The sequence below is a fragment of the Sciurus vulgaris genome (genome assembly GCF_902686455.1).
Source record: "Sciurus vulgaris genome assembly, chromosome: 6".
NCBI lineage: Eukaryota > Metazoa > Chordata > Mammalia > Rodentia > Sciuridae > Sciurus > Sciurus vulgaris.
The window spans coordinates 104,715,757-104,743,238 of record NC_136466.1 but is presented as its reverse complement, the minus strand read 5'-3'; the positions used below and the strand labels follow the sequence as shown (position 1 = coordinate 104,743,238).

The 27,482-nt window shown below is 42.8% G+C and overlaps 1 protein-coding gene across 1 annotated transcript; it reads left to right on the top strand.

Moving 5' to 3' along the window:
• CKMT2 (creatine kinase, mitochondrial 2) lies at positions 1–25,496 on the top strand. The gene is made up of 10 exons (XM_079144432.1): positions 1–155; positions 12,265–12,436; positions 13,846–14,044; positions 15,768–15,863; positions 16,475–16,696; positions 18,491–18,576; positions 19,536–19,659; positions 20,252–20,386; positions 22,059–22,184; positions 25,234–25,496. The coding sequence occupies exons 2-10, from the start codon at positions 12,285–12,287 to the stop codon at positions 25,351–25,353; spliced, it is 1,260 nt and encodes a 419-aa protein (XP_079000558.1). The 5' UTR covers positions 1–155; positions 12,265–12,284; the 3' UTR covers positions 25,354–25,496.
• The last annotated feature ends 1,986 nt before the right edge of the window (positions 25,497–27,482 follow it).

Sequence of the window (27,482 nt, the reverse complement as noted above, 5' to 3'; positions counted from 1 at the left end):
TTCCTGAGGTCTGAGACAGGATTGGCCAGGATAGACCCCTTGGGCCCCGCCCAGCACCAGAACCTCTTCAAGGCCAGACCCAGCATAGAGCTCCTGTTACACTTCTTGGCTGTGTGCAGGCAGCAGGACAGGACGTGGCAGACTCCCGCTTCAAGGTCAGTGAACCTCTGAAACTGCTTTATTTCTCCAAAGAGGGAGACTTGCTAGAACCACTGTGAGGGGGTTTGGAAGAGTCGACCCAGGGCTGTGGACCAAGACCATGTATAGGACATTTGCTGGGGCATTGCATGTATGTGAGGAAATAATGGTACCTTGTTACAGAAGCCAGCAAAGTGTCTGTCCTTGACTCAAGCCCTCTTTTCCCTGCACACAGGCAGGGACAGCTCAGCAGGAGATGCCTGAACCATAGCAGCACCCTGCTTGAAGTGTCTCTATTTGATAGCGAATCAGAAATTTTCATTTGAAAAGAAGCCATAAATGTGGAATTTTGATGCTGCACTTGGGACTTTAAACTTCAAATTTCTTTCCCTTGTAGTTTATAGAGACTACTCCACACTTATTTCTGGGAACGGTTTTCCTTTACAGCATCAAAAGAGGTACAAAATCAATGATTTGAACTACCTAGAAAATTAAAATTTTTGAGGACTTCAAAAACATCTGATTAATTACCAATAAGCTGAACCCAATTCAAACTATTTGTATTATTGCTAGAGATTCATTTTTTAATCCATGAATACACCAAAAATGAGCTAAGTAATCGTTCTTCTGCCCTCCTCCCCACCAGAGATCAAAACCAAAACCATAAAAAAAAGAAGGTTTCATAATTGGGCTGAATGTACTTCACCCCCGGCAGAGCTGCTGTGTGCGCGCTGGCTTGCTTGGCTCTCAGGGGTTACGCCAGTCATCTCTGCCTTCAGATGCTCTGCTTTAAGTGTGTTGCCAAACAATCCACACCCTTGGGTCTCCTCAGTGCTGCCCTTCCCACAAGCCTTGCCACAAACGTTGTGGATGGCTCTGTGACCCTCCACGGAGGCAGCTGGAGTCTGCCAGGTGGCTGTGGAGTCCTAATGGCACCATGCTGGTGGGGTGCTGTTTCCAGAAGAGCCGCTCTTCCTGTCTGCAGCTCTCATTCTTTCTGTTTCACAACTTGTGTCCTTGATCTGTTTCCTCTGTTCTCTCCTGGAGAATCTGACCACCAGAAGGTGGCAGGAGGGCCTCCTGGTGGGCAGGCTCTCTGAGGACCCTTAGAGGACCTCTTGGTGGGTGTCATTAGATTGTTGGAGCACTTCGTTCCTCCTCTGCACTGACAGGGGCCTTTTCCAAAGATTCTAGACTTTGAAGTTAATTCTGACCATGGGCTAAGGCACAGGAGTCCCTACATCTCTCCCACTCTGTCAGTTTCACAATCAAATCACACCCTCGTGTTGGGCCATGTTATTTTTATGAAAAGGGTGGCTGAGGAAGGTTCAGGAAACCACAGACTATGAGATAGGTATGGGTGGGGAGTTCTGGGCTTCCAGAGGCAAGAGGGGTTGACTCTGAGATAGGCTTTGCCCCTGGCTCAGAAGCTTGGGTCTCCATCTCACTTATAGTCTAGAAAGAGACCCATTTGTCTCCCCGAGGACCCAGGGGAGCCTATGTCCAGCATTCTGGGAGGTCCTGCCCATTGAGCCAGAATCCCCAAAGGGAGCCGGTCCTGAAGGTGACTGATAGAGGTCGCACCCATTCCTGCCTGGGAGACAAGACTCCTTTGCTTAAGTAGAGAAAAAGATGCCCCACCCTGTTACAGCTATTTGAAAGGCAAGGTGGCTCCTAGCTGTCTTTTCTTGAAAACATTTACCTTGAGAAAAAGTCCGGCAATAATTCTACATCTGCATCACAAGGGGGGCCTAGGAAAGGCCTCTGCTTTGTAAGAAAGGAATATAAACCTTTCTGGCCTGTGAATTCCTACTTGCTGAGTAGGACAGAGAAGCCTGAGGGTGCTCAGTAAGGTTGACTGTGCATAGTGGTTGTGAGGTAACTTGAACCCTTTGCTCTCTTAGATCTGGGAGGGGACAGCCATTTTCTGCTGGCCTAGGACACCTGGCATCAAGGGAATTTGCTCAGAGTGTCCTGTGGAGCTGGTCCAACCCCAAGGACGTCCTCGTTTTGGGGTGACTCTCTGGAAGGAAAGCTGACACGTGGTCCTTCCCTGCCTTCCACCTGTCCTGCGGCCCCGAGGAGCTCAGACACATGGACGCCGTGAACAGCAGGACCAGAAATAACTCTGAGTCAGCAGAAAGGCACACATGGCATCTCCATCCAGGATATTCAGACGACCAGGAGGCTGGGGATTGGGCAGTGACAACCCAGGGCCTCCATATTCTGGGATGTCACAGATCCAAAGAAAACCTTAGGCCAGGACCCAGGCTCCAAGTACACCTGCCTGGGACAGAAAGACGTACAGCTCTTGGGCACTCAGCCCACAGGGCTTAATGTGGCTGTCCTTATCTTTTGATGGAGAGGGCAAGTGTAGGGACGAACATGATACTGCTGCTTGCACCAGGCTGTGCGCCTGCACCGTCCACAAAACCCTCCCTGCGTACAGCCCAGGAATTCTGCTCCTTTTTAGCCCAGATGCTGCAAATAATGTTTTTAAAATGAGGCGCCGTAGAGGCATTCTGCATTAGGGAAACGGAAATAGACAGTTCCTGAAATCCTTACTTCTGTATGACAGAGAGAGGAGGGAGGGAGAGAGAAAGAAAGTCCATGTGCCCCCTCCTCAGAGAAAGGCAGACTTGCCCAGCATCCCCAGTATGGCTTGGCAGACACCTTGGGTCAGAGTGGAAAAGGCAGAGATATCCCTGGCATTCTGGCCACTTCAACAGAAGCCTGAGAACAGGGAAAGAGAACAGGCTTGTAATATTCTGGGACTCTACAAGGAGTCACATGCTCTGAGGTGACAATCCTGTGCCTGGAGCTGCGATGGTGAATGCATTTTTATGTTTTGTGGGCTAAGCCTATGGGGTGACCTGGGGCACTCCTAGGTCCTAAGCCACAAGAGTGGTTCTCCAATTGCTGGCTGGTTTAGGGCTGTATGTGAGGTGCTGGGGTCCACAAATAGCTTGAGGTCCAGGCTAATGACAAACCTGGGTTGAAGTCTCAGCTCTCCCACTGGACTGGCATGGAGATCCAGGGGCAGGTCACTTATGATCCAAAAATAAATGCCTACTCAGCATGGCTGTTGCAAAGCCCGAAGATAATGTTTGTCAAGCCCCTTGCACGATGCATGGCTCATGGTAGGAGCTCAATAATTGCTACTTTAAAAAAGAGAGAGGAATGTTTGGGTGTGCAGGGCTGGAACAATATTCTAGGTAGAAGGAGATACCCCAGCAAGCGAGCAGCAGGGTACAGGGAGGGCCTGTCCTGTGAAGCCAAGAAGCCTCAAGGGACAGTGTCAGGAGGGAGGTCTGGAAGAAACAGGGAGTCCAACTGGTTGCACCCATGCTGTGAACCCTCGTGTTGGTTTTCAGAGGATGAGCAGCAGATCTAGAAGTACGTGAGAGGATAATCTTGTCTTCAGAGAGATGACAGAATAAAGCAATTGAATGAAATACTTCAAATGCTGGGGAATAAAAAGACACAAGCTAAAGTTGATAAGCATTCAGAGAGGGGCAGCCCATCACAGGCTGGGATCATCAGGGTTTTCTTGGAGGAGAGAGTGAAGACCATTGGGGCCATTAGGGGAAGGGACTCACAGTTACTCAGGGCCTCTTGCAGCCCGTCCCTTCTTCCTCCCAACCCCGAGGAGAGGGCTCATCATGGCCATCACAGAGAAGCTGCTGAGGCTCAGGAGGGTAACATCAAGGTTCCCACACCCAGTGAGGCTGGTGATCGCCTGTGCTTGGGAAGCCTTTTCACAGCGTGTATGTGAAAGCCTCGTTATTACAGGTACTCATGCAAAAGGCAGCATCTAAAAATGTGAATTTTTAACACACTTCACAGCTGAATTTTTTAGCATTTTATTCTTTAACATCATAAATGTAAACATGTTCGAGTGATGCAATAGAGTTCTATTGAGAGAAAAATTGAAAAGTGGCCTCCTCCAAGTCTATTGCTCTGAAGTAACTCTTTTAGCAGTTTGATGAATAACCTTTAATAATTTTTTATGTTCATACAAATAAAACAAATATGTACACATTATACAAATTATTTGCCACTCATTGGAGTGGCACTCATATTGCAGCCACTCATATTCATTCCTATGTAAGGTATTTTTCCCCTTTTAATCAAAGAATGTGTCATAGACATACATTCAGGTCAATGGTGGCAACCTTAACCCCCATTCTTTAATAGCAGAACAGCCCATGGTCTGAACATTCGATATAACCCTCCTCCCTCTGATAAATCACTTCCCTTTTTTTGCCACTACAATGTTAAAACAAACATCTTTCTGCCTCCCTCCTTTTATACAGGCAGCTTTATTTATGCAGAACGAATTTCCAAAGGTGGTGCTGGGTCAGGGCATTTTTAAATTTTGTTAGCTGTCTCCTGTCCCCCTCTCCAAATGGTTGCCATAGTTCAGAGGGCAGTCCAGGTGTTTGCCATCACAGCCAGAGTAGGGAGGGTCCTGCCAGCTTCCCAGCCACACAGCTGGTGACAGCTGCTAAACCCTGTATGGGTGGCTCACAGTCCTTCTGGTCCCCCTCCACTCTACCCCACACTAAAAATTCTGTTGTGGCTTTTCACCACCTCCAGAATCAAGACCCCATCTCACCTTTACTTTCTTCTGGTTATGGCTGCAATGGTCTCACTGCACCTATCTGTGCAGCCCCACCCTGCCTCTCACTCCACTTTACTCCACTGCCACTCCTGCCTTCCATCTCTGTGCATTCTGTTTCCTCTGTCTGGAAAGACCTCCCCTTGTGCACCCAATCCCAGGAGATTTTTTACCTCCTCTAGAAAGCCCTCCCTGATGTGCCAGGCAGATATGGGTCTTCTTTCCTCTTTATTATTTTTACCTTGTCCTTTGGATTATAATTATCTTTCTTTCTCTCCCACTAGAGTAAACTCTGATCTGAGAGCAGCCCCAGTATTTGACATAATGTGCTGAGCTGATGGGATAGGTGAGCAGATGGACTGATAGATAGGTGAATGAGACTCAAGACAGCTCTCAGGCTGTGATGTATAATCTTCTGAACATAGTCGATTTTGATCCTGTTCAGATCTACCCCTGGTTTCTTCTGTAGGTATTCTAGACTCCAGAATCAAACAGTATGTCCCAAGTCATGGGTTTCTCTTTAGGAAATAGGCAACCACCAAAATTTCTATGCAAATCCACTTCACATTTAATTCAATCCTCCAAATATTAGGAAAATTATCTTCTGTAGAGACCTGCCACAGGCCACATTTGTATTAGTGACAGTGGCCCAGATACTGTGTCCTTGTCCTTAAGATTCTGGCCCTAGGTATAGAATGGGAGACACATTTAGCCCTTTCTTCATTTCTGCAGCAATCAAAAGCCTAGGTTAAGTCTGGTGTGGGCTGAGGCAATGCACTCCCCCCTGGAAGATGCTCAGGAAGCAGCCGTCCAGAAACAAGCCATGTGTGCACACCAGCATCTGGGGTCTTCTGTTTATGCACGGGTGTGTGGGTATCTATTCACCATTTCCACTCTAATCCTTTGCAGTGTGGGACTAAGTCCCAGGGCAGAGGAAGCAAGAAATATGTTGGTGAGCTGAAGACCTGACAAGTCCCTCAAACAATTTAGGTGATAGTCTGTCCAGTTTTGGGCCAGGCCAGGCCTTCCCAGAAGCTCCCCTGGGGCTCTGCGCCTCACAGTAGAGCACTGACCACATGACCTCTAGCTGGACAGGAGAGGATGTTGGCTCGGAGGGTGAACTGTTAAAGCAGACTGCTGCCCAGCACTACCAGGCATGGACTGTGCAAACTTGGACAAATTATTTGACCTTTCTCTAATTCTCTTTTCTCACTTCTAAAATGCAGATAATGAGATCATCTACCTAAGGGGCTTTCTGAGAGGATTAAATGGGGTAACATCCATTAAGCTAACAGAACCATGTGCTCAGCCATAGTGAATACTATGCAAGAGTTTTCCCCTCAGACTGACATCCCTGTTCAAAATGGCAAATAGTGGGTACTTAATTTAAAAAAAAAAAAATGAATAAATTGTTAAAAGCCACCTACATTCACCTTCTCATTGTTCCCCCTTTCCTCCTTCACTGTCCACCATGGCTTCTCCCTGAGAGGCATGTCAACCTCACTTGCTCTGCTTGACCCACAGCCTGAGGACTGTGTGAAACTCTATGGTCATTGGTGTTCTGATGGAGGGAGCCCCACGGGCCACACTCTGGCTCTGAATCCTCTCGGTATTGTGCAGAACCATGCCTGGGTGCTGGTAGACAGTGGTCTCCATACTTATCCTTTCCCTGCTATCCTCCTGAGAAAACCATGGATGAGGGAAACCTCTCAGTCTCCCTGACTAAGGAGGACCTCAAACAGCTGAGACTCTCAGGTAGCTCGATTCCTTGAGAATAAGGGGGTCAACTTCTCCAAACACACTGAGATGTTGCTCATTATAAAATCTTTGGGTGAAAGCAGGACCTTCCTTTAAGCAAGTGGCTGGAAATGAGTCATGTGACTTCTGTATAGCTGTGTGACTTTGGGTTGTTAGTTAAGAGCTCTGTTTTTGAGTTCCCTCATTATGACTGAAAGAAGTTATCTGTTCCCTGGGATTGTTGTACATAAAGGGGTTAGCCCTGGACAATAATAATTTTGCCTGTTAACCTTATTAAGATATGAAAAATGTTATAATAGGTACTCTACAGCGAAGTAGGTTGCTCTAGGAAGCTGCGAGATCCCCAGCGCTGCTTGTATTTAAAGAGGGCTATAGAAAAGGGGTCCCTGTACTTGATCTTAACTAAATGACATCTAAAATCCTTTCCAACTTTCACATTACTATGACAGTTATTCACTCACTTTAGGCTTTTAATGAGACCCTATCACATGTGGGTCAGTTGGTTTGAGAACCAAGAAAAACTGCAACCCAGTCCTGTCTTCACTGGGTCTCATCCTTTTGAAGTGTGGGACTGGTTCTGAGTGATTGTCCACCCTTGAAGAGAGCCCTGCTGAGCCTGCAACCCTGTGCTCACCCGCACATGGGGGAGTGGAAACCAAATTAATGTTCCCTAGATCAAAAAGGGAAAGAGTCCCCTCCTTTTCTTAGAGAATTTCCTTTAGAAAACTTGTCATTGTAAACTCTTTCTCTACCCCTTTGAAATGTATGTAAATATTTTTTTTTAAATGTCAGCTAAGCCTGGGCATGGTAGTGTATGTCTCTAATCCCAGCTACTTGGGAAGCTGAGGGAGGAGGAGCATGAGTTCAAGACCAGCCTGGGCAACAGGGTGAGAACTTGCCTCAGAAAAACCAACCAAACAAAAACAAAACAATCAAGTAAGCCTCCAGCCAGTTTGATGACCCGGCAGCCATCTCTCAGACGTAGGCACTGAGGAGGGTGGTGTCCAGCTTGCACCTGCTACTCTCTGTGGGGAGATAGCAGTCTAACTTAGATCCCAGGCTCCCCATCGTAAAACTACCTGTTGTCATACAGATGTGAGGATATTTATTTGTCCTTTGAATCAAGGCAATTGACACAAATGACCACCCCAACACTTAGAATGAATGTTGTGGGAATGTTGTGGGACAAATGGTGCCGTCAAGTCCTCTTACTTGAGAGTCCTTGAGAATGTATCTGCTTAGCTATGTGAAAGGATGAGGGTTCTGTCTGTCACTGAGGTTTCTTCAGCAGGTAACCTGCACCACTGGTTTAATACTTGCTTATTTGATAATAAAACTGGTTTTCTTTTTCTTTCCTATATTTTGTGGAAAAGAATTTCCCAGAGGGTAGGCCAGCAGGCTGCTTTTCACTAACAAAAACCCTGAGCAAAATTAGATGAAGTTTCTTAGTGTAACACATCTTGGCTCATGGAAATCATAAGAAATTGTCAGACACAAGTGCCTGCCTCACATCATTAACAACGGCAGCTCCTACCAAGTCCTGAGCTTCCCTGAAGTGGGTCTCGGTAATCCTGGGAGGGATGAACTTCATCCAAGGGAACAATTTTCTATATGCTTGCCTTGGCCTTGAGCAGGTCCGCACAGTCTGATAATGTTGAAGGTCTTCACCTGGTTGTAAGACAAAGCAGAATCAGGCACAGATGTCATCTGCCTGTGATATCCACAAAGAACTCTCAGAGTGTCTTGGAAACACATGGAAGCCTGTCTACCATCACATGAGACAACTCTACTTTAGGCTTGCTCAAAGGAAACTAAGCAAAGCCAAATACTGACTGCCTTGGTGGGCACAGATCACCTCTTACCACAAACACCCTCTCAGCTTTACTTGTCCACATCTTGTTCACCTGTGCAAAAAACAAACAGAACCTATTCTGAGTAGGGGTTTTAGCTGTAAATACTGCTTCTATAATGTTTGGGGCCTGCTAAGTAGCAGGGAAATATGGAAGACAAAACAATGTTCTGCCCATGCAGCTTTTAAAAGACTAACATGCTATAGAGATTTAGTTTAGTCATAAAGAAAAGTGATTTCATTGCATGACAATCTGCGTCTCAGGAGAGCATAGAGCAGCCATTTCCAGATCATAGGCCTGTTCAGTAAGACTCTTGTTTCAATTTCACATTGAAGTTTATTCATTGGGACATTAATAGTGAAATTCAATGTCTTGTGAGTTTTGGCAAGAGAAAACATACAGTCAAGGAAGCAGGCATTCTTTACTTCACCAAAACTTGAACTGTATCAGTTCTCTACAAAGAATTGAAGCAGGGATACTTGAGAAATTCAAGCTGGGTGCAGTGGCTCACACCTGTAGTCCCTAACTAATGGGAAACTGAGGCAGAAAGATTCTAAGTTTAAGTTCAACCTGGGTAACTTAGCAAGACCCTGTTTCAAAATAAAAACTAAAAAGGTGTGTGGATGTAGCCCAATGGTAGAATGCTTGCTTAATGTGTGCACAACCCCATACCCATTACCACACACAAAAAAAATTCAGTTCCAGGATTGCTTTGTTTGCTACAACCAAAGCCTCCCCAGAATTATTCACATGAATGGTACCTCATTTAGACACCAATGCAATGTTGGAATTGTTAAAAAGGAAACTCATATTATCATTTAAAGAAACTAAAATACAGATATGATGACAGTTCAAATATTAGTACTTTGAGCCAAATGCCCACTCACACGTCACCTTAACAGGGAGCATGATCTTTGAAGATCACCAGTCGTCCCTGGGTTGTACATGGAGATCACTCCCTCCTCTTTCTTCTGACTCTGTTTAAAAAAAAAAAAAAAAATCTTTTTGAACAGACTTTGAATGTGATCACATATCAGTGCATAAACAACTAAAGAAACATAAAGATCAAGCTATTTGGGTCAGCCTCAGAAATGAACGTCCTTCTTGTTAGCTTAGGGAAATCATGTTTCAGCGTACTTTTAGGCCCCTACTACCTACAGAGCATCTGGGCAAAGTTTATTGTACTTTCTGAGATTACAGTAAATTTCAGGGTGACAACATTGCCTCTCTGCTCAGAAAGTAGACTTATGGGTGTGGAAGCAGCAGAGATAGACCAAAGGCTGTCTTAGTGTTGCCTGCAGGACTGGAAAGCATTGGTGTAGCCCTTTGAGGAGTCATTGCCCATTCTTGGAAGAACACTAACAACATCTGAAGTCTTGTAGGCAGCAAAGAAGTATATGTAATGAGATTAATGTTGGCCATTACAAGGTCCCAGGACAACTTCAAGAAATATCTGACTTATTTTGTCCAGTTTTAGCAACCCCTGTTGTCTTTAGGATAAGAGAATTGGTTTTAGATATTAGCACAGAAGAAAAAGGTGGTCTGATAATCCTGGACCAATATAAAAAACAAAGTTTTTAAATTTTTTCTAGGTCTTTAATGCCTTTAGTTGAAACATTTAAGTTTAGTAGACTTCCACATGGGATCCTGGTAGATGGAAGCTGATGGACTGATGGGTTCGCAAAATTCAAAGTAGAAAGTGGACCTAGAAAGATAATCTTAGAATTATTTGTATGGCTATGCTGTACCTTGTGATGGTTCCCCTTAAGGGCTCATTCTTCCCTGGGTGGAACACAGTCATACACATCAAGTTCTTTGAAGGAATCAATCCACCTAGCATCTTGCAGCAAAGTTTTAGGAGCCTGCCAAATGACAGGGAAATCCACACTGTATTTATTTGGGCATCATGGAGACCCAAATGGTGAGAAGAGTACTGAGAGCTAACCACTCTTTTGCTCTTTACTCAAACACTCAAGTTATATAGCTCCCTGATCGGTGATATTGTGGACTAATAGGCCCTTCTTCTCTCTGAACAGTAGCAAGTTCAGTAGGGTATATGTCTGTACTTGTTTACCCTGAATTTCATCATTCATTGATAATTATATAGTAGACATTAAGATTTGCAAATATCTTCTCCACTATAAGCATTTGAGACTATCTTCTGCTGCCGCCATTTTCTTTCTTATATATTATAATAGTTCCTTTGTTATTGATCTATTCTTCATGTGTGTCTTCTTATATTTTGGGGGGGGGGGGGAGAACATAGTATCTGTTAAATTACTTTTTGGTTGTGTAGAAATATTTCTTAATATAATTTAAGAAGTTATTCCAGTCAACTACATAGTATTCTACTAGTGAGGAGGCTAAGATCTAGCCAGGCTAACCAGTCTGTCCCAAGTCACATATGCAGAATTAGAACCCACACCCAGATACCCAGTTTTGGCTGTATGGTCTTGAAATCTATTATGTCATCTTCCCATGGCACAGAAATGTGCTTGGTGTTTTTTCTTTTTTGACCTTACGTGATTCACTGAGCATTCTAGATTGAAAATTATTATCTCTTTGCCTATAAAAATATTATTTCCCTGGGCTTATTGTTGAATAATTAGCTGATGTTTGTCATTTCTTGTAGACGAACCTTCTTTCCCTTCTGTTTTCAAGATCTTTGTCACCTATATTATGAAGTTTTATTATTATTTGTCCAGATATGATTTTTTTAGTTCACTTATGTTATATTTGCCTCTTGTCTTTCATCGGGACAATTCTCAGCTATTTTTCTCCAAATATAATGTTTCTCTTTATTTTCTCTTTGTGGAACTTCAACTAGATCTGTATTTGATCTTGATATTCTAGTCATCATTTTTCTTAATTTATATCTCATATTTTCCTTTTCCCATTGCTCTCTGCTACATTCTGAGTGATTTCTAAAGACAAATATTCTAGTTCACTTATTTTATCTTTAGTTAGTAATTTAATTTGGTTCTCTTCTAAATCGGCTTGGTCATTCTTAAGGGCCTTTTATTGTTTATTCAAAACTGTGACTCCAACACTTATATCTTTAAACATCCCATTTAGAACTAAGTAATAATCTTATCTGACAATTCTAGGATCATCAGTCTACATCTAATCTGTGGTCATTTCTTCTGTTGACTTCCATTCATTGTACCTCTTTGCATGCCTAATGATCTTTGGATCTTCTTTTGGAGGCTTGTTGTTTGATCTCAAATCTGCAGGAATTCAGGGCCTAAACCAAATATAAATTTCTGAGAAAGATTTTGAGTCTGTTTCTGCTAGGAGTCAAGGGAATGGAAATCTGTTAATTTTAGACAACTTTATCCCCTTTCAAGGGTTCTAACTAGTGGGAGGGTTCCAGACTCAACCTCCTACCTCACTGTTGGCATGCTGACTTTAGTGGTCAGAAGGGCATCTTCCCTCAAGATTACCCACACCTTCTGGCTTGTTAGCTTATCACTCTGAGCTCTGACATGAGTTCATTTGGGTGAGTGGAGTGGAAGGATGGTCCTCAGAGATTTCTCCTAACTCTTAGGAACCCAGAGAGTCATCACATTCAATATCTATTTATAGAGTGGTGAAGTCCAAAAGAGTACCCAGTCTGTTAAAGATCTGGAAGTAGAAATCCTCTTTTTTTGGTTTATCTTCTTAAATTATATTACTGGAGAAAATGGCATGGACATTCATAAATTCTAAACCTACCCATGTTTTCCCCAGCAGTGTGAAGGAAAAAGAAAAGGGGGAAAAAGATAAACAGAAAAACAAAACAATCTCAAAGGGGAGCTACGGCTCTTTCTCTTATCTGTTGAGCTCTGGACTATGATTCAGGATCATCCTGTGAAACTACCTTTACTTCCAGAATGATACAGCTTCTTTACTTTTCAGACACTCATCCAAGAAGAAGGATGGCCAGTACCTTCTCTAAGTTGCTAACTGGCCGCAATGCATCTCTGCTATTCGCAACCATGGGCACCAGTGCCCTGACCACTGGTTACTTGCTGAACCGGCAGAAGGTGTGCGCTGAGGCCCGGGAGCAGCACAAGCTATTCCCCCCAAGGTAAGTCCTCTTAGTTTTAAAACAACTCCAAGTGCCAGCCAGAAATGTGTTTTTCCCCACTGAAAACTGCCAGCAAGGATCCTTGTTTTAGCCCTTGAGGATGACAAAGTCAAATTGACAATCGTTTTTGAGATTTGTTCATCTCAGTGCCCTGCGGCAAATGCAGGGAAGTGTAGCATCACCTTTCCTGCTTGAGCTTGCTGTCCAGTTGGACAGTAACTACAGTGATGGTTAAGTTTGCTGAGTACCCACATCACATGGACTATCTGTTATGTTTAGCATATAGTTAAGTACTTTCTTTACATAGAGTGTTAGTCATCTTAGCATCCTTTTGTGATAAAATGGAGGCTCAAAAAAACAAAAAACAATACTAACCAGTGCTCAAGTTCCTGCAGCTAGTGCAGCCAAATGCAAATCCAGGGCCCCTGACAGCATACCCATGCCTCAACCCTGTTCTACCACCTTCTGGAAAATGTGATGTCATATACTGACTCAGTATGAGCTTTAAAGGACATTGCAGATGGGACATGAAGATGTAGCACGAGGGGGATGAAAACAGATGTGTGTTCTCAGCCCTGGCAACCTTGCTGTGGATGTAAGGCCACACACCAAATGAGTTTGAGTGGTGTTATGGCTTCCTAGATTCCTGTAGGTAGGAGTGGATGAAGGAGACAAGGAAAACTAGCAAGCTGCCTCTCAGAGATCGCTCTTTTGTGGGAATCAGCATCTCTGAGGGAATCACTGGCAACCGCCTACCCTGAGAATCCCTGAGGTGAGGTTACCTGTGTTTGAGGTGGTGGTTGGTCCTCAAGCCACTATTCTTCAGCCAGTACATATCCCACGGTAAGACAGCATCCCATCTGATTTATCTCTGTGTGTTTTATCAGCAGGTACTTGCTAACTGCCTGTTTCAATGACCAGACACTGTTTCAACAATGCCACCATGGTCCCTGCTCCATTGGAGCTTGCCTTTCAGGCAGAGGACACAGATAAATAAATGAAGTTCTAGGTAGTTCCACCTGCAGTGTTTCTAGCCTTTCTGTCACAGACCTCAGGGACCAAAATCATGCCTGTCATTGAAGTTTTAACAAAACTTCTGGGAAGAAAGAAAAGAAGTCGGAATATGGTTTCAATTAATTTTCTAACTACTCTCACTCTACCCTTTCTTTACCTGAGCCACAGCTTGCATTCTTCTGCAGCAAGTATTGTGTGACCCATATTAGGCAGGAGCCAGGTCCTTTATTTCTGGCAGTTCACTGGGACTGTTTTTTTGTTTTTTGTTTTTTGTTTTTTTAACCTGGTTATCTTGTGTCATGTCCCTAGGCAGCTCTAGCCAATTGTCCCTTCCAAATCCTTTACAGTCCCTTTGCTCAAGGGCTGTTGACTGAAGGCCCCTCTCGTTCCCATAGCGCAGACTACCCAGACCTTCGCAAGCACAACAACTGCATGGCTGAATGCCTCACCCCCACCATCTATGCTAAGCTCCGTAACAAGATGACACCCAATGGCTATACTCTAGACCAGTGCATCCAGACTGGAGTGGACAACCCTGGACACCCCTTCATAAAGACTGTGGGCATGGTGGCTGGGGACGAGGAGTCCTATGAGGTAAATCATGGGCTGCAGGTTGCACAGTGCAAGGGGTTGTCCTGGATATGGGTGAGGTGCATGATCCCAAAGTCCTTCTCTTCTCTATGGGGTCAAGTTTCTGCTTTCTAAGAAGTGTGCTCATAAAGGGAAGCCAGTTCCTGCAGAACCATCTAGAATGTTTTCTGGGATAATGAGATCTACAGCTTCCTGGGGCAAGCAAGCTTCCTTTGCTGCTACCCTAGTACACCTCCCTAAAGAGAAACGAATTGCATGATAGAGATCTCTGGGCTCATCAAAGGGATGACTTGGTACAGAAAAAAGTAAAATAAAATTTAGTGATGTGTACTTACCAGTAATACATTAGGAGCTAATGTGTTTGTGGCTGGGCGTATTGGGTGGGGTCAGTTTCAGCATGTCTTTATTTTGGGGATTCCCTTACTATTACTGTAGCCCAGACTCCTGAGCTAAACAAATCTCTGGGAGAAATCCCATGATGTCAGCATCCTTGACCTGGGTGCAAAGCACGGCACCCTGTATCTCTTCCACAGAGCATCTCTCCATCATGGCAAAGGCCTGCAGCACTCCTCCCTCAGGTCTCCCCTCTGCATTCTTCCAGCTCAACAAGCAGAAGGCAGTTTCTAAGTGAGATAAGCCAATCTCAAAAAACCAAAGGTCGAATGATATCGCTAATAAGTGGATGATGACACATAATTGGGGGTGGGAGGGGTTAGGCTTAGGGAGGGGGGCAAGAATGGAGGAAGGAAGGACTGTATAGAGGGAAAAGAGGGGTGGGGGGAAGGGAAAAAATAACAGAATGAATCAAACAACATTACCCTATGTAAATTTATGATTACACAAATGGTATGCCTTTATGCCATGTACAAACAGAGAAACAACATGTATCCCATTTGTTTACAATAAAAAAAGAAAAAAGAAAAAGAAGGCAGTTTCTTGGGAAAGAAATCATCAAGGGAAGTGAGGGAGCATCTTGAATACATGAGACCAGTAGCTCATTGACATAGAGTGGCGCACAGCCCTGAGCTCCCAAGGTCCTAAATCAGAGCAGTTTCCATGGACCCAAAGCCCTCCTCACTTCCACAGCTCCCAAAAGCTGCAGGTTATTCTGTTATAACTTCTCCTAACATTATTTTATCTGAAGAGTAGACCCAAAGTCATGTTTTGTTTGTCTGTTTTTTAAAAAACAGATTTTGCACAAAATAAGTTGGGCTGGGAAGGTCCTCACAGGATGACCTTCTTTGTCCTACAGCACTGTGTGCTTTTCTTTTGGTGCAGTTGGGTTTTCCACAAATTTTGTATGTTGCTTAAACCTTAGGACCTTCCTGACATTTTGAGCACAAAACCACTTAGCCTCTTGAACTGGCAGTTTCTTTCATCCCACAAACCAGAAACCCCTTGAATTCTTAACCACACAATTTTCTTGCTCAGTCTTATGGTGGTGGGGGTGGTAGAATCCTTAGGTAGGAGGTTAAAGGGATAGAATTCAGCAGCTCTGACTTCTCTCAAGGAATCAAGATTTTCCTCCAAAAGATTTTCCCTTGTACAAAACTTTGTTCCTATTCAGCAATCCACTCTTCACTCATTCCCTGCATGGTAGCATGGAGAATTCGGAGGCGGACATTAGTCTTTTCTTAAGACACAAAAGGACAAGTGAAAGAAAAGGTTTTTTTTACTATTAGAAGAACCAGAGAAAGAGGAAACAGAAGCAACTTTTCTCCCACAGGTATTTGCTGATCTTTTTGATCCTGTTATCAAACTAAGGCACAATGGTTATGACCCTAGGGTGATGAAGCACCCCACCGATCTGGATGCATCCAAGGTAGGCTCTAGCCCCCTTCTCTCCTGCTCATGAAGCTGGAACTCTAGAGCCACGGTGGTGAGAACTTAAGAGCTCCTTCCCTGGTTTGATGTCTCTTAGAAGCTCTGTGACTGCCCTAGTATAGCATACTCCCTGGAGGACCATGGAGATTAAGAAGGTTCAAGAGGCCTTTAAAATCCCTCTAAGGAGCTGGGCATGGTGGCTCAGGCCCAGCTGCTCCAAAGGCTGAAGCATAAGGATCCCAAGTTAGATGCCAGCATCAGCAACTTAGGCCCAATGCAACTTAGTGAGACTTGGTACTAAAAAGAAAAACAAAACAACAACAACAACGAAAACTCTAATGATGGCCGGTCACTGAGAACTTTAGACCTTTCCTGAAACAATTCCTTTTCAATCCAAACCACCTCCTGGGGGTACAGGATTCCAAGGTCCCTGCCCCAGATTGCCAGATGTGTTCAGCAATTGGTTGCGACATCCTGCACAGTGCCTGACGGTCCCAGGAAAATGGCAGATCAGAGAGTGGGAACCTGCTGTGTTTGGGGCAGGATCGTGGTCCACGGTTGCCACAGCGACACGCCCCCACACTCTCCCCTGCCCACTCTGCTTTGCAGATCACCCATGGGCAGTTCGACGAGCGCTACGTGCTGTCGTCTCGGGTGCGCACCGGTCGCAGCATTCGCGGGCTGAGCCTGCCACCCGCCTGCTCGCGGGCTGAGCGGAGGGAGGTGGAGAATGTGGCCATCACCGCCCTAGAGGGCCTCAAGGGAGACTTGGCAGGTCGCTACTACAAGCTGTCTGAGATGACCGAGCAGGACCAGCAACGGCTCATCGACGTGAGTGGGTGGTGAACCACCCAGGGACTGCCTGGGGTGGGCTGGGTGGAGAGCTCTGACCAGCACTGGGCCGCCCTCCTAGAGCTCAGGTCCCTCTGCCCAGGCCGAGCGCCTGCTGGGCTCTATCTATGCTGGGGGTTGGGATGGGGGTTGATGGGGAGAGCAGACCGAGACAGCCTGGGCCTTCGACCACCTCAGTATAAGGAAGGGAGATGGAAGTGTTCTATGGTTAAAATCAACAGAAGGCGTGTTGGGGAGGGTGGAGGTGAATGGCGAATCCCCTTGCTTGTCAATAAATAGGAATAATAGGCATGGAAATCCTACCTGTGCCTAGAAGATGTTCTCCATTACCACACCCAAAGCAAACCCTAGATCCCAGGAGAATCTGGAAAGGAAATCCCAGGTGTAAGTCCTACCCCTACTTCTGTAGACCCAGCCTCTGGTTTCCTGTTGGTTTTTCTCCTGCTGCCTCCAGTATCGTCCACAGCTTCTTGTTGGCACTGGAATAGAAAAATACTCAAGTCCCTTATGTATTTTTCCCTTATCACAGAAAAAACAAATGGCAATTTCCAAAGTAACTTTTAACTAAACCCCAAGGAAAAGTGGAAACAAATTTCCATCATTTCTGAAGATTTGAATTCCACAAAATATGCCCCATTTCCAAACCAGGCAGGGCAACTCTATGATTTTGGTATGTAGGCCTATGTCTCCTGGTCTTGATGGCTATCAGGACAACCATCTGCTTGTCCTGTTATAGAACAAGCCACCTCCACCTTAAGTAGCCACTCTAGTTTCCTGCTTAGGGGACTTGATTCTTCCTGTGCAGTGACAGTCAGGCCCTGGTTCAAGTGGTTGACTTCTCCCATTTCTTTGAGATCCTAGAAGGACTCCCCTCCCCATATCTACTTTTTACCTCAGCATAATCGTATTTGAACATGTGGTATCCATATAGCTCATGATAGAGAAGGTACATTGCTATGCAAGAAAGTGTGGTGTACACACAGAAAGAAAAACGTTAGCCTCTGAACTAATCACAGATTTTGACATGTGTGGTGGTCTATGGTAGGTTAAAGGTACAAGCTTGGGAGTCCCAGAGGTCTAGGTCTGATCTATGTTCTGCCACTACCTAGCAGTGCCATGGTGAGTAGGTTGTTTTCTCTCTCTGAATCTCCATTTTCCTCACCTGTGAAATAATTACTGTTACTTTCTAAGTTTATTGTGACAATTAAAGAAAATAAATTAGAAGCACATAACATAGGGCCTGGCACATGGTAAACGTTAAATTAGTGGTGACTGTTTTTACTTGTAGATTACTATTGTATATCTCTAGCACTTTTTGATGAAAGAAATGATATTATTAAATGAACCAATAATACTTTAAACATAAAGAATGGCAGCCATGTAGACGGACAGGCTAGCACCTCTCGTTCTTGCCCACTCTGCCATTGCATGTGATTGACTGATGGTGTAGATGCACTCCACAGTGACTTAGAAGAATTTCCATGTGGACTAAGCCAGTGGCTCTCAATCTTGGCTGCACACTAGAATCACCTGAAGACCTCCTCTGGTGCCTAAACCACACCCAGGTACATCTCATTCAGAATCTCTGGCAGGTGGGAAATGCACATCAGCATTTATTTTTTAAAGCTCCCAGGTCCTAATGGGCAGACAAGCTGAGAGCACTGCCTAAGACCCCAGCCATTATCAGTAAGTTGAAACTTGCTCACCTGGCACTTGCAGTCATGCCTGATCTCATCAGTCTCTTCTCTCTGCTTTGTCCCTTTTGGCCTGCAGGACCACTTTCTGTTTGATAAGCCAGTGTCCCCTTTACTAACATGTGCTGGGATGGCCCGTGACTGGCCAGATGCCAGGGGAATCTGGTATGGATGTAGTGTTTTCACATTTGCCATGTGTGCAGAGGATCTACTCAGATGCCTGCTTGTCCTAACCTGAACTTGCTGTGAACTGCAGTTGACAGCATGCCCTGCTTCATGGGGAAGACAGACTACTTAGAAACTAAATGAGGAAGACAGACTACTTAGAAACATTAAGCGTGTATGCACAGCACCTAAGTATTATGATGTTTCTGAGGAATATAAGAACGAGCTGGTTTGCATGAACTATGCATGGGGGAAATGACTGTATTTAAAGGGAAAAAATGCTTTTTATTGTTTGACCTCAGAGAATCTGTCTTACACTTTTGAAACAAAAGACTAGAAATGAAAATAAATATTAATGATTTAAGAAAGACACTAAAAAGAAGAATAGGTGCCCAGTGTGCACTTGTTTTATCCTGGACAACAGTTCTCAAACCTTTTTGACTCCTGTGCCTTGTAGGTTATCCTGACTACATCCAAAGGAGCTAGGATAAAGTGTCCATGAGCACCTGCTCGTTTGGGATAGACAGCAGGGTTCAGATAGAAAAAATATGTGAGTCCTCATGTACTCCAAAAAACCAAAAACCAAAACCAAAAAAACAACATTCTTTTAAAGCACCACAAGATTTTGGCTGAATCTGTTAGGAGATAAAATATTCCTATAAGTATAAAAGCCAAATATATCATAGTTGAACTATAGTCATCCTCTCTGAGATCTAGGTGGGATTTTATATTCCTGTTGGGCAAAACTTGACATCATTAAGGGTTGGAGTCAGTGTTATTCTTCATTCTGTCAAGGGTAACATTATTTTGTGGTGCTTGTTAAGGCACAATTACAGATAAGAGCCATCTAGGAAATGAGGAAGGTGAAATGAGGCAATCAAGCCACAGAGGTAATGGGAATTTTCATGTATTGAGACAAATGTAATTAACACTCAACACCATATTTCTCTCTTCATTAGGCATAATTATGACAAGACATTTCTCATCTGGATAAATGAGGAAGACCACACCAGGGTAATCTCAATGGAAAAAGGCGGCAATATGAAACGGGTGTTTGAGCGATTCTGTCGTGGACTCAAAGAAGTAAGATGCTATCATAGATTTTTGAATATCATTTGAATAACCTCCATCCTCTATTTCTCATTCTTGGACAAAGACACTATGGTGACTTCCGAGATGGGGCTAATTTTTCCTAGGGATCAGGCATTCTTTCTGGAGTGAATTTCCAGGGTAGTCCTTCAGAAAATTCTCTTTATTAGAAATCTCTTATGCTTCCCTATGAGTCTGTGGCTCATTTGTTATTTTCCCATTTCTTTTGGCTATTTTAAGCACACAGACAAGATAGGATGTAATCTGAACACAGACTTACCTGCTGAGAATTCCTATATTCTCCTATTGACTTGGCATGAAAAATAACATCAACTGACATTTACTGAGAGCTTAGTATCTGATAGGTACTGTGTTCAATGCTTTACATGGTCCATCTAATTTAATTGGTCCATTTTAGTATTCTAATAGAAGAGGTATCATTTTATATTCAACAAGTCTTATAAATTTAGTTCAGTTTCATTCATGGCAAATACATGGCACACATGTCTCTCCCTGGTGTTTGGGATGAGCTGAGCGAATGGATATTTGAGAACCTGCCATTTGTTTATTGTTGTTACTCTTGCAGGTAGAACGGTTAATCCAGGAACGAGGTTGGGAGTTTATGTGGAATGAGCGCCTAGGATACATTCTTACCTGCCCTTCAAACCTTGGAACAGGACTACGAGCTGGTGTTCATGTCAGGATCCCCAAACTCAGCAAGGTAATGTTATGTGACCAGTGGTCTTCCTGGGTTCCACCAGGATCAGTTCAGATATGACTGATTTGTGGAGGAAGAAAATACCTCTCCATTCCTTAACCCTTACTTTCTCCAGCTGTAATAGAAAAATAATGAGAAAGGGAAGGGTTAAGTTTGCCTGAAAGGACATTTTTATTAGTTAGGATAAAAGATTAAGGACTGTATTTAAAAAGGGGGGAGATGGTGAAGAAGGGGGGAGAAGTCTTCAAGAGTAAGACTTCTGAATTTTCCCTAATGTAACAAACCAGGATAAGTGGGCAGGCTGCTCTGCTCTGCTCTGCTCTGCTCTGCTTGCTGGGGCTCCTTCCATATCCTTCTTCTGTCTGTCCTAGCACAAGTAGTTCTCAGACTTGAATATGCAAGACAGTCATCTTCAGGACTTGGTCAAACACAGATTGCAAGGTGCGTCCTGCAGGATTTGTATTTCTTGCATTTCTCCAGGTGATGCTGAGACTGCTAGTCAGGGGACTGTGCTTGAAGGACACTGTCTTAGGGCACTGTCCCCATTTACATGGTCACCATCGGGTCCACATTCTAGCTTATGAGAAGGGAAGAGAGGAAACAGGCGTGGCCATGTAAAGATTTAAGGTGTAGGGCAGAAAGTGGCATACGTCACATCTGCTCATTTCATTAGCAGGAACTTAGTGTTCACTTCCTCAGATCCAATGCTGGAAGAAGGGGTGAAGGATTCTGGTGGGTAACTAGTAGTTTCTGCTGAAGCACACCAAGTAAATCAGATACTTTCAAAACAACAATTTTAGAAAATATGCTGCCTATCCCCCTACAAAGAGTATTAAAATTTGTTATTCAAAATTCCAATGCTAAGAAAATGAAGTGATTTCACTTTATGATTTTAATTATAACAATAGCAGCTGTTATTCAGATGAGTGATGAACACACCAAAATTGGCATCCAGATGCAAAAAAATGTATAGAAGTTAAGAACACAAGGTTGGAGTCAGACTACTCAGGTTCAATTCCAGCTCTGCTACTTTTTAGCTATGTGACTTTGAGAGAAGTTAATTCTTCTGAACCTCACTTGTGTGGGGATTTCTATGGTTTGAATGTAACCCCTAGAAGTTCATGTGTTGGAAACTTAATCCCCAAGTCATATGTTAATGGCATCTTGAGGTGGGGTCTCTGGGACATAATTAGGATTAAGTGAGATCATGAGGTTTGAGTCCTTGGGATGGCGTTAGTGGCTTTATAAGAAGAGGAAGAGAAACCCAAGCTACCACACACACTGTCTTGCCATATGATACCCTCTGCCATATTATGATGCAGCAAGAAGGTCCTCGCCAGATGCCAAGCAGATACCAGCACCATGTTCTTAGACTTCTCAGCCTCCAGAACTGTGAGCCAAGTAAACTTCTCTTTTTTATAAATTATTTGGTCTCAGGTATTTTGGTATAGCAACATAAAACAAAGATGGATAAAAGCAATTCCTACTTGCTTTTTGTAAAGGTTGTTGTAAAGCTTGAAAATTTCCAGCACAGTGCCCTGGTACATAGTAAATAAATGCTTTGTGTAAGTTAACTGCAATGATCTCTCATTATAATGTCTGTTCTCAGTGAATGTGCCAATGATAGTGAGTCCATTTCACTGCTTATATCACTGAGTATTATATCCCATCCTAGGATCCACGGTTTTCTAAGATCCTGGAAAACCTAAGACTCCAGAAGCGTGGTACAGGTGGTGTGGATACTGCAGCCGTGGCGGATGTGTATGATATTTCCAACATTGACCGAATTGGTAGATCAGAGGTAACATCTCTCTTACTTTCTCAGCATGGACTAACAAAATCAGCCTAAGAGAAAGGATATAGAAAAGTGGCCTCAACACCTTACTTTGTTCACAGAATTCAAGACCTCTTTCCCCACTGAATCCTGTTAGCTATTCATTCTGTGGTATTGCCCTTCCATGGGAAATAATGGCATAAAGGTAAACACAATGTAATCTGAGAATTTATGGGCAAGTGAAGGAATTCACAGTGGGACTGTTGTCACCAACCTGCCCCGAGAGCTATTTCAGCGATCTTCAGCAGCAGGAGCTCTATTATGCTAAAGGACAATAGTATTTCATCGTTGCAGTCAGAGAACATATGTGTTAGCCCTCTGAGGGAGGTAAAATGAGAGATTTTCTCTTGATTCTGAGTTTCTCTTGGTGAAAGTCACGTACTATCATCTTTACTTTGGCATTCTTAGACATTTGATAATTCCTAAAATCTTACTTTTAGGGTTAAGGTGACATATAAGATTTGCATTAGTTATATATAAACTTGTACTTGTAAAACAAAGCTGAGGGAACCTGTGAGTAGGTAGAGTGAAGAGGACTCATTGAGATGTGTGGGTCTGGGTGGTGAATGGGCGAGGCGTAGAGGGCTCCAACGCAGTGAGTTACACCAACTCAGTGCTGAGACTGCTGGTCAGGGACTGCACTTGGAAGGCCACTGTATATGGCATTGTCCCCATTTATGTGTCATCAAACTGTACCTTATAGTTTTTTCTAGGTGATCATTATAAAAGCTAGAAAAAATGCCAAGGAATATTTTAAAATTCACTTACTTAATTCAACAACCCTGATAACCATTGTGAACATTATTCTGAATTGCCTTCTATTCTTTTTTACAACTATTCAGAAACTTTTTTTAATTGTAATTACAGTATGATTTGGTATTATAGCACTTTAATTTTCAAGACATGAGCATTTCCCCACAACATTAAGTATGTTTCAGATCCATGAGTTTTGGTCTAGGGGTGTAGCTCAGTGGTAGAGCACTTTCCTAGACATGTGAGGCCCTTGGTTCAATCCCAAACACCACAAAAGTCAGCCAAACAAAAAGTCCTAAAATACCCTTGTCATGTAAAAACATGATTTTTTAAAAATGACAGCACAGAAGAGATAGTCCATTTGTCTATTTAATGTATTCCTAATATTTTGTTTGACTGTGTCTATATATAACTCTTTAATTAGGATGTACCTCTAGGAAAGGAGTTTCTGGATTAAGAATCAGGAGAACCTATTAATGACAAAGTTTCTTACCAAAAACGTATACGAAAACAGTCTCACTGGCAGTGAATGGGTGACCCAAATTGCCACACCCTCACCAACACTGGGATGCATCAATTGAATAAGTAGAAAATATATGCCTCATTAGTAATGTCTTGCCTTCTGACCCAGCCCTCTGATGGGGATGGTGGCTCAGTTTCTTTGTACGTGAAAAGAGATGGGGAGGGAGCTGGACTCCATCATGCCTAAGGTTTGTTCCAGCTCAGAACCTCAATGATGCCTTCCACTCTTGCTGCTTATTCTTAAGTTTCAGCAAGTATTTTATTAATTCCTTTATGGTAAGCAATTAACTAACTAGTTTGACTCTCCTCAGAAGCAAGTAATTTGTTGCACTGGTGATCCCAGGGCAGGGAAAATAGGTATACGTGCTCTAGTTTAAGAATGTCTGGAAACCACAGTTCTAACATGTATTTTTAAAAGGAGGATTTTTGAAAGTGTATCTCAATACAAATTTGCAAAGTTTCCTTTGGGTAATTAATTTGCCTGGCACAGTACAAACATGATTTGGTTGCCAAACACTTGCTTTTTTATTATTTTATTTGTTCTTTTTATATACACATGACAGTAGAGTATGTTTTGACATATTATACATATAGGGAATAAATTTATTCTAATTAGGATTCCATTCTTGCAGTTGTACATGATATGGAGTTATACTGGTCACATATTCATATATGAACATGGGAAAGTTATGTCTGATTCATTCTACTGTCTTTCCTATTCACACCCCCCCTTCCCTTCATTCCCCTTTGTCTAAGTCAATGAACTTCTACTCCACACACCCTCGCCCTGCCTTATTGTAGGTCAGCATTCACATTTCAGAGAGAACATTCAACCTTTGGTTTGGGGGAATTCACTTATTTCACTTAGCATGATCATCTCCAGTTTCATCCATTTACTAGCAAATGCCATAATTTCACTCTTTATGGCTGAGTAATATTCCATGGGTATATATACCACATTTTCTTTATCCATTCATCCTTTGAGGCCACCTAGGTTGGTTCCATAGTTTAGCTATTGTGAATTGAGCAACTATAAACATTGATGTGGCTGTGTCACTGTAGTATGCTGATTTTAAGTCCTTTGGGTATATACCAAGGAATAGAATCACTCAGTCAAATGGTGGTTCCATTCCAAGTTCCCTGAGGAATCTCCATACTGCTTTCCAGAGTGGTTGCACCAATTTGCAGTCCCACCAGTAATGTATGAGTGTACCTTTTCCTCACATCCTCACCAACATTTATTCAAACACATGATTTTAAACAATTTTTCAGCAAGACATCACTGTGAGAATGATGATATCTGAACTTTAACATATTCAGTGCAGATAAGATGAAAAAAGGTCAGAATTCAGATCCAAAGAACAACAGAAGAGCGACGCTGTATTCTTACTCTTAGACAAATTGATAGTGTATAGCAGAAACTGATGAGGAAAAAAATATCTGAGATAGAAAATGAATAGTTTTCAAATGTAGAAAAAAAGTTCTCACACACAAAGTAATAACTCCATCTTAGCTAAGGAAAGCTTGAGAGAAACCATTGTGACATTTCTGCTTTCCATCTCTGACCATGGTCTGTGGACCTTTCCTCCCACAACCCATTAGGAAAATAGTGAGAAAGAAGAAGTTGTTGTAAAGTCCAGCTAAGTGGCAAGTTCTGACTTGTCCAAGTGTTGTTCCAGTTGACCTATTCCCTGCAGGTATCATCTGCTCAAATTAATCATTCCCTTTTTTCACTTACAAGGTTGAGCTTGTGCAGATAGTCATCGATGGAGTCAACTACCTGGTGGATTGTGAAAAGAAGCTGGAGAGAGGTCAAGATATTAAGGTGCCACCGCCTCTGCCTCAGTTTGGCAGGAAGTGAACTTTCCCTTTCCTGATTTATAAATAATCTGTCTGCTGGTATGACAGACACAAAGAAGTCTCTACTCTGAGAGTTTTTGTAGACTTGGAAAAAATGTAAAATTGTAGGTACTGCCTATCTTTACAATAAAACTCTCCTTAATATCTTTGTTTCTCTGAGTTTTTAATACTACTAAGAAGGGGAAATACATCTAATTATAAGTAGCAGGAGGCAATTTTTTTTTTTTTTTTGGTACCAGGAATTGAATCCAGGGATGCTTAACCACATCCCCAGCACCCCCAGATTATTATTGTTTTATTTTGAGACAGGGTATCTCTAAGTTGCTTAGGGCCTCACTGAGTTGCTGAGACTTTCTTTGAACTCGTGATCCTCCTGCCTCAGTCTCCTGAGCCACTGGGATTACAGGCATGCGCTACTACACCCAGCTAAACTAACATTTGTAAGACCACTTACACACACATCTAGATAACCTTTCAACTATCTAGATGTTAAATATAGTCAACCCTTTAACAAATTCCTTATAGACAACTGGAAATTGATTAATAATCAATGCTCTGGAAAATAGAACAAGAACAAACTATTTTTCTTGAATGGGTAAAAATAAACACTATACAAATGTGGACAGGGATTATTTATTTATTTAGAGCTTGCTATAGCAGGAATCAGCCACCACTGGTTGCATTTGGCAAAGACTTAAAAACAGTGAAAGTCAGGCATGCTCTAATTGGGGGTGTAAGTATGGTAGGCTGGAGGCAGACTACTTAGAAGCAGGGTATCCTAAGTGATGAATTTGGAAAAAAACACTTGGCTCTATCTGACTGGAGCAAAAATCTGGAGAATTTGGCTGTCATTGACTAAGTCCTGACCACACTGGGCTGATTGCTGCAGACACTGTGATTTGGCTTCCTGAACTGGCTGCCTTAGAGACTGTGATGAGAGTTCTGTTGCCAATATGTGGTCTGGTTAATGTCCAGTGATATATCCTGTCTCTCAAAAGCAATTCAAATTTTGATGTCTGAAATATTAAAAATGGTCTTAGTAAAATTTAAAGGCTGAATTATTTCCTTAGCCTGCAGATCCTTGTCTTAAATCTCATTTTTCTTTTCCATCCATTTTGTGATGTCTGTAACCTGAAGGGATAGAGGAGGGTGAAGTGGTAGAGGACGTGGGGGTAATTAATTACGTAACAAGTTAAGAACCTGCTCTACATGCAAAAGACAAATTTTATTAGCTTGAAAAACAAGAATAAGATCAAGTTCTGCATTCCATAGTAGGTGAGCACTGTAGGTACAATAGTTAAATCAATGCTATAATATAGCACTTGTCTTCTTCCCCTCTGCTATATTAAGAAAAATAGAGGCTAAAAAGAAGATAATTGTGGTGGTGCTGATAGGCACTACTCTAACTTTTGAGCAACAAATTGCTATGTAGAAATTTGGAAATTGAAATTGGTAGAAATTCAGAAGAAGAAATCACACTGATATAAGTGTTCTGAATGGGATGTGGTAGAAGGCTGTTTCTAACCAATGCATAGAGATAAAGAGGGATCCCAAACTCGGGCAGTGGCTGATACCCTCCAGGGACAGAGGGATAAAGGATAGAGAAAACTGTGGTGTCATGGTAAGCAAACTGGCCGTACAGCCACATTGCTAGAAAACAAGTCCCAATTCTTATACCACATGACAGTGAGTGACCTAATTTCTCAGTTCCTCAGTTTCCTTTCTGTAAAATGAGAGCAATTTTATCATCTCATTAGATTGTTGGGAGGATAAAACTATAATTAGTATTTGAAAACTTTGCTTTCAAAGTGCTCACTACATAGCAAGTGCCCTGCCCAATTATTTGCTGAGTAAACACTAAAATTAAAGAAATCACTATTATAATATTATAATAATCTAGTTTCAAATATCCCTTAACATCATCCTCAGGGCAAGTCAACAGGACTGATGGTCCCTCTTCTGAAAGATCTTATGAACTAAATGGCAACTGAAGGCAAAATCTATAGCTAAAGAAACACAGGCATAAATGAGTCAAAGAGATTAGACAGACACATCCACCAACATTTCATTTTTTCAGAAGATAAGGTAAGGGACAAGCATTGGCATAAAACATATTACTGACACAAAAAG